At 38.4% G+C, this 11,874-nt stretch overlaps 1 protein-coding gene across 1 annotated transcript; it reads left to right on the plus strand.

The window, feature by feature from the left end:
• Nucleotides 1-912: 912 nt before the first annotated feature.
• Nucleotides 913-1,665, plus strand: LOC129928955 (uncharacterized). The gene has a single exon (XM_056045559.1). The coding sequence runs from the start codon at nt 913-915 to the stop codon at nt 1,663-1,665; it is 753 nt and encodes a 250-aa protein (XP_055901534.1).
• The last annotated feature ends 10,209 nt before the right edge of the window (nt 1,666-11,874 follow it).

Here is an 11,874-nt window from a genome sequence, read left to right on the forward strand (position 1 = left end):
TCCCTCCTAGACTTATATGAGATATAGAGACGTACTCCTACCTAGACTTATGGGAGATATAGAGACGTACATCCCCCTTTGACTTATGGAGATATAGAGACGTACTCCCACCTAGACTTATGGGAGATATAGAGACGTACATCCCCCTTAGACTTATGGGAGATATAGAGACGTACATCCCCCCTAGACTTATGGAGATATAGAGACGTACTCTCATCTAGACTTATGGGAGATATAGAGACATACATTACCTAGATTTATGGGAGATATAGAGACGTACTTCCACCTAGACTTATGGAGATATAGAGACGTACTTTTACCTAGACTTATGGAGATATAGAGACGTACTCTCACCTAGACTTATGGGAGATATAGAGACGTACATCCCCCTTAGACTTATGGAGATATAGAGACGTACATCCCTCCTAGACTTATATGAGATATAGAGACGTACTCCTACCTAGACTTATGGGAGATATAGAGACGTACATCCCCCTTTGACTTATGGAGATATAGAGACGTACTCCCACCTAGACTTATGGGAGATATAGAGACGTACTCCCACCTATACTTATGGAGATATAGAGACGTACTTCCACCAGTGGCGTACCGAGGGGTCGGGGGGCATCCGCCCCGGGCGCCGGAGAGTAGGGGGCGCCAAAATGGGTATTACCAGTGGCGTCACTAGACAGGTGCTGTGGGTTTTGGCCGCACTGGGTGACACCCATAAGGGGGTGACACCCAAGTGTATTATTCACTTCAACAAGCAGTAACTCTAGATCGTCATTTGAGTTATCTTCTGGATTTTGTAATTGGCGACACACAGAGAGACTGAGGGATCACGAAAACAGTCCAAGTCATCGAATATCTTTTACTAAATGGAAGGAATTGGAACATCGGATTTCACAAGGTATGTTGATTGATATGGAAGTTGAAAAACAAATTCAAAATGAAAAGCAGAAATGGCGTGAAGTGCTGAAACGAATTCTGGCTTGCATAAAATTTCTAGCTAGCCAAAATTTGGCTTTACGTGGTCACTGTGAAAGTGTTGCTGAAGATGATACCGAATGTTACAATATAGGAAATTTCCTGGCCACAATGAAGCTAATTGCTCAGTTTGATCTATTATTATCAAGTCATCTACAGCATTCTAAAAATGTTCCGGGTTCAGTTTCATATCTGTCACCAAGAATTCAAAATGAATTTATCAGTCTTCTTGCATCTACTGTCAGAAAGCAGATACTCTGTGATATTCGACGAAACAAATATTATGGACTAATGCTAGATTCAACACCTGATCTAGCACACCGGGAACAGTTATCAGAAGTTATTAGGTTTGTTGATGTTAATTTCAAAACAAAAAATGTGACCATCAAAGAATCTTTTCTTGGTTTTATTCAGCTTCATGCGAAAGATGCAGCAACACTACAAAATGTTATTGTTGAACAGTTGCAAGCAGACAACCTTCCTATAGCTGACTGTCGATCTCAGTGTTATGATAACGCAGCTGTAATGGCAGGAGAACTGTCCGGACTCCAACAAGGAATTGCCATTCGAAATCCTCAAGCATCGTTTGTTAATTGTAACAACCATAGCTTGAATTTAGCTGGATTACATGCTGCAAAACAGGATCAAGTTGTTGTTACATTTTTTTGGTACAGTTGAGAAAATTTAAGTTTTTTTCAGTGCGTCAACTGTTCGATGGGAGAAAATGAAAGAATTGCTTGGAATTACATTGAAGAGAGAATGTCCAACACGATGGAGTGCAAGACAAGATGCGGTGAATGCAATCCACGAACAGTTTGATGGATTTTTACAGCTGTTAGAAAACCTGTATGAAGATGGTACTCAAACTAGTGAGACTCAGAATGATGCATACAGTTTGCTTCAAAATGTGATGAATTTCAATTTCATCACTCTACTTGATTTCTGGCATGCAGTTTTGTAAAAAATTGACCGGATTAAAAAACGACTGCAAGATCCATCAATGAATTTCCATGACGCAGCACTGGATTTAGAAGGACTGCAGCAACGGCTAAGTAGCATTCGAGAAGATGTTTGCATCACTGCAGTCAATGCAGCTAAAGTTCTGTGTGAAAAATTGGGAATTAGGATAGAAGGTAGAATTAAACGTCGAAAACAGATGCCTGGTGAAAATGCTGGTGATGCAGGACTCGCTTCGGTTGAAGAAATAACACGATTTGGTCGTCTGAAGACGTTAGATGAAAAGTTTGGATTTCTATTCAACATCAGCAAATTGTTTGCTAATGATACCTCTAATGATATTCAACAGCACTGTGCTACGCTGGCTGATTTTTATAAAACTGATATCGATGGAACTGAACTGTTCGTAGAAATCAGTGACTGCAGTATGTTGCTGAAAACCCGGCCAGATGCTACCCCAAGCAGCCCATTAGAATTACTTTCATTTATTATTTCATATGGCAATGACATATTTCCAAACTTGCGAATTGCTTTGCAAATTATGCTGACAATCTCTGTGTCAGTTGCTAGCTGTGAGCGTTCTTTTAGTAAACTAAAAATCATTTTAACTTATTTGAGAGCTTCAATGGGTCAGGAGCGTCTGTCAGACTTGGCATTGCTAAGCATAGAAAAGGAGCTGGTCGAAACAATTAATTTTGATGATGTCATTGACAACTTTGCTAGTGCAAGATCACGAAAAGTAGTTCTATAAGAAATGGCTAATGTTGCTTCAGATTGTTCATTAACTTTGTTTACAATAAAAAAAATTAATTTATTGATGGGTGATTGTTTTAATGCAAATATAGATTATGCATACTAAAGAGGGGGGGGGGGGGCGCCAACAGACTATGCCGCCCCGGGAGCCTGGCACCCTCGGTACGCCACTGACTTCCACATAGACTTATGGGAGATATAGAGACGTACTTCCACCTAGACTTATGGAGATATAGAGACGTACTTCCACCTAGACCTATGGAGATATAGAGACGTACTTCCACCTAGACCTATGGAGATATAGAGACGTACTTCCACCTAGACTTATGGAGATATAGAGACGTACTTCCACCTAGACTTATGGAGATATAGAGACGTACTTCCACCTAGACTTATGGGAGATATAGAGACGTACTTCCACCTAGACTTATGGAGATATAGAGACGTACTTCCACCTAGACTTATCGATATATAGAGACGTACTCCCACCTAGACTTATGGAGATATAGAGACGTACTCCCACCTAGACTTATGGGAGATATAGAGACGTACTTCCACCTAGACTTATCGATATATAGAGACGTACTTCCACCTAGACTTATCGATATATAGAGACGTACTCCCACCTAGACTTATGGAGATATAGAGACGTACTTCCACCTAGACTTATGGAGATATAGAGACGTACTCCCACCTAGACTTATGAAGATATAGAGACGTACTCCCGCAAAGTAAGAGACAGACTAAAACAAAGATACAAAGAAATTAGACATTTAAAATTCAATTAATGATAAGTATTGTCTTCGACCCTAAGATTATTTCACGTTTTCAGGTATTTCACGTGGCCAGGCAGTCCAAGCGGTGATCTTCATATTTTACCACATCCAGTATGGACATAACCGTTGTCTGCTGTTGGTCAGTTTAGGTTTTCTTTCCGCCGTCTACGTCTGCCCTTGGTAGTAGATATCCTTTTGGTCTCAAAAGTGTATCCCGCGGACTTTGAAAGAGATCTCCAGCTGTTTCACTTGGAAACCGCCTGCAGCCAGGTGCTCTCTCTATGTCAGTTAAAATAAGTTGCCACCTAAACTGGTCTGTAAAGTGTTTTGGGGGAATGGGCACCTCTGTTACGCCGACCACCTTCAGCCCTTCCAGAAAAATTGTCTATGGGAAACGGTCGTCCCTGAGCTATGTGCCTTGCCAGCGTAACTGTAGAACTATATGCATCACACCAATACGTCAATTATTTGTGGTTCGGTATGCCAAATAGACACACAAAAACATACAGAATCTCTGAGATATACAGAATGATACAGACATGTACTGAGACCGTCTCACATAAATATACAGACATGTACTGAGACCGTCTCACATAAACATACAGACATGTACTGAGACCGTCTCACATAAACATACAGACATGTACTGAGACCGTCTCACATAAACATACAGACATGTACTGAGACCGTCTCACATAAACATACAGACATGTACTGAGACCGTCTCACATAAACATACAGACATGTACTGAGACCGTCTCACATAAACATACAGACATGTACTGAGACCGTCTCACATAAACATACAGACATGTATTGAGACCGTCTCACATAAACATACAGACATGTATTGAGACCGTCTCACATAAACATACAGACATGTACTGAGACCGTCTCACATAAACATACAGACATGTACTGAGACCGTCTCGTATAAACATACAGACATGTACTGAGACCGTCTCATATAAACATACAGACATGTACTGAGACCGTCTCATATAAACATACAGACATGTACTGAGACCGTCTCATATAAACATACAGACATGTACTGAGACCGTCTCATATAAACATACAGACATGTACTGAGACCGTCTCATATAAACATACAGACATGTACTGAGACCGTCTCACATAAACATACAGACATGTACTGAGACCGTCTCATATAAACATACAGACATGTACTGAGACCGTCTCATATAAACATACAGACATGTACTGAGACCGTCTCATATAAACATACAGACATGTACTGAGACCGTCTCATATAAACATACAGACATCTGTAGGCTAGCTGTGAGCTATGCCTCCACTGAAAAAGAAACACATTTTGAACGATTAGTTTTTCTACTTAGATGTTAACATAACATGATACTCTACCACTCTACTGAACACAATTTTAATGATCTTTCAAAGTTTTCCCAACAAAAATAAAACAACAAAAAACATGTTTTTCTCTCGTATCATCAACTTTTATCTCTTCTTAGTCTGAAGTCTTAGAATGAGAGTCGAGCTCTCAATCTGGCCCCCTCTCCCAATTCATGGTTCTGGTTATGGACTTTAAACCAACCAAGAAATCAAATGAAGTGATACACAAATATTTTAAAACCAAGTTCAGAGAGGGTCAGGGGAGAGGGCGAAGAGAGAGAGAGAGAGGAAGGAGGAGAGAAAGATAAAAAAGAGGTAGGGGAGGATAAAAAGAAGGGAAGGAGAGAGAGAGAGAGAGAAAGAGAGATCGGGTATGATACTTTATACATTGAGACTATGAAATGTTGTTGGGGCGTGCTTATAAGGCAATGTTAAGTATCTAGTATCTGTCACACACCAATGTTTAGTTACCAGTCTCTAAATCGCCAATCTGTCACACACCAATGTTTAGTTACCAGTCTCTAAATAGCCAATCTGTCACACACCAATGTTTAGTTACCAGTCTCTAAATCGCCAATCTGTCACACACCAATGTTTAGTTACCAGTCTCTAAATCGCCAATCTGTCACACACCAATGTTTAGTTACCAGTCTCTAAATCACCAATCTGTCACACACCAATGTTTAGTTACCAGTCTCTAAATCACCAATCTGTCACACACCAATGTTTAGTTACCAGTCTCTAAATCGCCAATCTGTCCTTCACCAACCTTTCACTCACCAATCTCTAATTCACCAATCCCTCATTCCCCAATCACTCGGCAATCTCTCACCAGTCGCTGACTTAGCAATCTGACACCAGTCTCTGACTCGGCAATCTCTCACCAGTCTCTGACTCGGCAATCTCTCACCAGTCTCTGACTCGGCAATCTCTCACCAGTCTCTGACTCGGCAATCTCTCACCAGTCTCTGACTCGGCAATCTCTCACCAGTCTCTGACTCGGCAATCTCTCACCAGTCTCTGACTCAGCAATCTCTCACCAGTCTCTGACTCAGCAATCTCTCACCAGTCTCTGACTCAGCAATCTCTCACCAGTCTCTGACTCGGCAATCTCTCACCAGTCTCTGACTCAGCAATCTCTCACCAGTCTCTGACTCGGCAATCTCTCACCAGTCTCTGACTCAGCAATCTCTCACCAGTCTCTGACTCGGCAATCTCTCAAGAGTCTCTGACTCGGCAATCTCTCACCAGTCGCTGACTTAGCAATCTGACACCAGTCTCTGACTCAGCAATCTCTCACCAGTCTCTGACTCAGCAATCTCTCACCAGTCTCTGACTCGGCAATCTCTCACCAGTCTCTGACTCAGCAATCTCTCACCAGTCTCTGACTCGGCAATCTCTCACCAGTCTCTGACTCGGCAATCTCTCACCAGTCTCTGACTCGGCAATCTCTCACCAGTCTCTGACTCAGCAATCTCTCACCAGTCTCTGACTCAGCAATCTCTCAAGAGTCTCTGACTCGGCAATCTCTCACCAGTCTCTGACTCAGCAATCTCTCACCAGTCTCTGACTCGGCAATCTCTCACCAGTCTCTGACTCGGCAATCTCTCACCAGTCTCTGACTCGGCAATCTCTCACCAGTCTCTGACTCGGCAATCTCTCACCAGTCTCTGACTCAGCAATCTCTCACCAGTCTCTGACTCAGCAATCTCTCACCAGTCTCTGACTCAGCAATCTCTCACCAGTCTCTGACTCGGCAATCTCTCACCAGTCTCTGACTCAGCAATCTCTCACCAGTCTCTGACTCAGCAATCTCTCACCAGTCTCTGACTCGGCAATCTCTCACCAGTCTCTGACTCAGCAATCTCTCAAGAGTCTCTGACTCAGCAATCTCTCACCAGTCTCTGACTCAGCAATCTCTCACCAGTCTCTGACTCGGCAATCTCTCACCAGTCTCTGACTCAGTTGCATTAAGTCTAAGAAAATAGAAACAACAGGAGTAGCACTATTAAATAGTAAAGATAATTGAACACATAATGATAATGAAATTAAAGCTAACATTCTTTATAAATATTTTGAATCGGCATTCTGAGCCCTAGGAGACATAGACATATTGCTTAATTTGAATCAAGTTGAAAATATAGAAGATATAGTTGTACAAGAAAATGGAATCCAAAACTAGTAGTTATCCAAATAAAGCTTCTGGACCTGGTAGTATTCTAGCTAGATTGCTCAAAGAACAAATCCACAATCTAGGATCCAGGGTTCAAAATACTTTTCAAGGCATCACTAATTCAGGTCAGGCTACCTAGGGACTGGAAAGAAGCTAATCTCACTTCCCTACTTAAAAAAGGAGAAAAATCTGATCCGGGAAACTACAGACCAGTATCACTAACCAGCATCTCGTGTAAAATACTAGAAAACATAATATGTAGCAACATGATAAACCACTTAGATAAACACAATGTCCTTACTCCATATTAACATGGCTCTAGGAAATATAGGTCACGTGGTACCCAACTCATAGGTCTAATTGAATTTTCAAAGAGATTAGATAATAATGAACAAATAGACGCGATTTGATCAGACATTTCTAAGGCATTTGACAAAGTTCCCCACCATGGGCTGCTTCAAAAGTACGTTTCCATTAATGTTTCATAGCATTTATAGGAAGAGAACAGACCGTTATAATTAATGAATATAAATAAACTCAGGTGTACCTCAAGGGACAATGTTACTATTCAGGACCAAAAGTCAGATTATTTGCAGACGATTGCATATATAGAACAATAAAAACAACACAAGATTCTGAAATTTTACAAAAAGAATCAGTAGAATTACAGAAATGCGAATCAAATTGGAGCATGTCTTTCCACCCAGAAAAATGCCAGATATTAAGAGTAACAAAAAAACTAATACTTATTTTATTCATGACAAACCATTCACACAGACTAAAAACTTACAATATCTAGGTTTAATAACAAATGAAAAGATACCATAGCATCCCCATATTGTTGAAATTATTAAAAAATTAAGAAAAATATTAGGGTTTATGATTAGAAATTTTCTGATAGGGAGAGAACAAACTGTAATAATAAATGGCTCTAAATCAACACCGATAATAGTAAACTCAGGTGTACCTCAAGGAACAGTCTTGGGTCCACTACTATTTTTAATTTACATAAATGATTTACCAAATTGCATTACTTCAGGAACAAAAGTCAGATTATTTGCAGAATATATAGAACAATAAAAGACACAGATATTTTACAAAGAGAATTAGATGAATTACAGAAATGGGAATCAAATTGGAGCATGTCTTTCCACCCAGAAAAATGTCAGTTGTTAAGAGTAACGAAAAAACTAAATCAAATTAATTCCACTTATCTTATTCATGGCAAACCAGTAACACAGACTAAAAACGGAAAATACCTAGGTTTTATAATAAATGAAAAACTGTCATGGAATCCACATATTGATGAAACTATAAAAAAATCAAACAAAGCATTAGGGTTTATTAAAAGAAATTTCTATAAATCAAATAAGAACATAAAACTAAAATGTTATTTAACCTTGGTTAGGTCAATAATAGAATATGCATCCTCCGTTTGGGACTTCTCAACTCAAGAAAACATTAAGAAACTGGAACAGACACAAAATAGAGCAGTGAGATTCATAACAAACGAATATTCACATTTGAATAGAGTAACACCTTTATTAAAATCACTAAATTTAGAAAGCCTTCAGGACAGAAGACTCAAAAGTAAAGTAGCAATTATACATAAAACACTGAACCATAATCTTGAAATACAAAAACAAAATTTAATAAAATACTCAGAAAGACACAAAGATAAAGGCACATTGCTCGTCCCATATGCGAGGACAAATTTGTACAAATACTCCTTCTTCCCTAGTGCTATTAGTGCATGGAATGGGTTGCCTGAGCTAGCCAGGAAAACCAGTGACTTGGCAGAATTTAAGTCATTGGTTAATATGCATGACCAAATGCATGACGCATAGGACGTAATCATCTTCTTTTTTGAAGTAACGTCTGTATTATATAAGAAGATAAGAAATTTTGACAAATCAAACAATAACTTAAAACAAAAATTCTATTTAACTTAGAATATGTATCCTCTGCTTGGGATCCTTCAGCTCAAGAAAATATAACGAAACTACTATAAACACTTTATAACAAAATCACTAAATTTAGAGACACTTTAATACAGAAGAATAAAAAGTAAACTAGCTATATAAAACACTAAATCATAATTTACACGTAGAAAAACAAATAAAATAAAATACTCAGAAAGACACAAAGATAAAGGCACATTTCTTATACCATATGCTTGGGCAAGTGCTCTTCTTTCCTAGTGTCAGTAGAGCATGGATGGAATGGGTTGCCTGAATTAGCCAGGAAAACCAGCGACTTAGCAGAGTTTAAATCACTATTTAACATGCGTAGGACGTAACTAAGGTTTATTTAAGCAGTATTCTCCACATGGTAGAAAGATACAAAACATATATTGAAATGCGAATATATATCCACGGTACAGATGTATGGGAGTACTTATGAACGTAGAGAACACCTTTTTTATACCAAAATTTGTAGTTTACATAATTTACATAAGAAAACCCTCTTGAACGGCATAAAATATTTGCAATCTAATTAAATATAACTACGCTTCTGAATCTATTATTATATTTTGTATTCTCCTAAGCGAGCTGAATTGGATAAATGCAAATTTTATTCCTTACGTCTAGAAGTGTCATACTTCATTCGGCATCTCAGGCGAGCTAATGACTTGTCTGTGGTTATCTCCTTTTTTTACTTCATAGTTTGTATAATTATCTATAGTTCTTGAAGGAGGCCATTGCAAGTAAGGAATAGGGGGTCTCATCGATAACCAGGCCATGTCGGGTCACTGGGTCATTATTCTTTCTTTTGAATAATTTAAAGAAAGTTAATTAAGTCAAAGAGGATGAGAGCCTCGAGACTTTAAAACATGCAGAAAAAGTCTCAACCCTTGGACCAGTTCGGATCTATAAGTCTGAAAGTGGATGCCAGCTACAATAACTAGATTCATTTGGAACTCACATCAAGTGACACCCAGGACAGTCTTTTTATTTAGTGACTTCATACCTTGAATTGAATTGCTACATCGATCTATTGGAGTACATTCTAGTCCTATCATTAGTTGAACAATATTCCATGGATTGTGATTAGAGTTTGATTTATGATATGCATGCTTTATGCATGCCATACACAGAGAGAGAGAGAGAGAGAGAAAGAGAAAGAGAGAGAGAAAGAGAGAGAGAGAGAAAGAAAAAGAGAGAGCCGGAAAAGAGTAAGTAGAGGCCCCCTGTGAAAGATTTCTCTGGAGTCAATTACCCTCTTCAAGCCTGAATACAAATATTGATACATCTAAAAGCTTGTCATATTTATAAGAACAGAGAACGAGTTCTTGAACTTTGAACATCTTATCTCCCTTACTGTCTTATGTATATTTTGTTACATATTTGTTTCTAATTGGAGCCACCATTTAAAGGTGAACCTCTGGGCGGCTACACATTGGTACACAGTCGTAAATCCGACACTACCTAGGCTTAGGAAGTTAGTAAGATCGTTGGTTGGACATGACTGTCCAGTTAGAACTAAGAGCGCGACCAGAAAGTGAATGTATAACCTAAACATTTTGTTTATTACTTCTAGGGTAAGGCGTTGTCTGTAATAGGAACTATAATCTTACATGATCGTCATAGCTGTCTGGACAAAACTGTTATATAAGAACTGTTGTATACTTATCATCGTGTTCTAGTATTGTAAACGAAGTGGTCACGGATGATTTGGTTCGCTCCTTACTCTGCCAGACTGTATCGACTGAACATGAAAAGAATCAAAACGTCTGTGTGTCAATGAATGTTGTGTTTGTTTTATTGATATGAAATGTATTTGTGAATGTATTTGTTGTTGTTTTAGTTTTCTCTTGTAATCAACACCTAAGGATCACTAAAACAGTCTAAGACTTAGTCCCATAGAACAATGAACCCAATGGACCTAAGATCAATACTTTGTTTCTTCTCTTACTACTTACACTGAAATTACCGCGGGTCATCTGCGGCTAGTAATATATAAAGCAGAAAATAAGGCGTTTGTATGTATGTCCTGCATAGAAATCAAAACCGTTAGACCAATCTTGATAAAACATGGAATAAATGGCGGAGACCGTAGTGTTTCATGTCCCTAACAGTTCCGGAGTGCCATAAATATAGACAAAAGTTACCTAATAGTATCTCTTAAAAAAACAAAAAACGAAACTTTTAACAAATTGGGTAAAACCTTATTCACACTGTACTTATGATTTCGTTGCAAAATAAATAAAAAAATGTGAAGAAAACATTCTCCATGGTTAACATAAATCATATGTTTAACACATATATATCATGAGCTACGGTACGACCTAAACATCTAATTTATAATTTGTAAGAGCTAATCTAGATCTACAATCTAGATGTAATCTATGTTAGATTAGATTTAGATAAGAATGTAAGCAAAGCTTAGGAATGTATTAAATATAATTAGCAACTCATTTATCGCTACACTATGGCTGTGTACGCCATGTTTTATAGCCATATTTAAATTAATCTTGTTTTCTTTGAAAAATTATAACGGTCAAACTAGAGATTTCCCCTTTTGGCCAGCGATATACATCAACTGTTTAATTTATAGAAAAATCATCAGAGCCGTTTTTTGAGATCCGTGTCCAGGTTCCACCTTCCATGAAGTTGTGACTTGAATAGAGATATTGTAAAAAAAAAAGAGATTACTGTGTTTAGAATTAGTCGTAAATTCCTACCAAATAGTAGATAAACTACTTTGTTATACTTCAAAAGTCAAAAATAATTTCTGATTCTTAGTTTGTTTTGTTTGGACATTCTTCCATTGGGTGAAACTTTTCTAAGGTTCAAAGGGCGAACAAAGAGAAAGTTGATGACGTAGGCTACAAGAAAGAACTAAACACCAGAC

Source organism: Biomphalaria glabrata, chromosome 11 (genome assembly GCF_947242115.1).
Source record: "Biomphalaria glabrata chromosome 11, xgBioGlab47.1, whole genome shotgun sequence".
In the NCBI taxonomy this organism is placed as follows: Eukaryota; Metazoa; Mollusca; class Gastropoda; family Planorbidae; genus Biomphalaria; species Biomphalaria glabrata.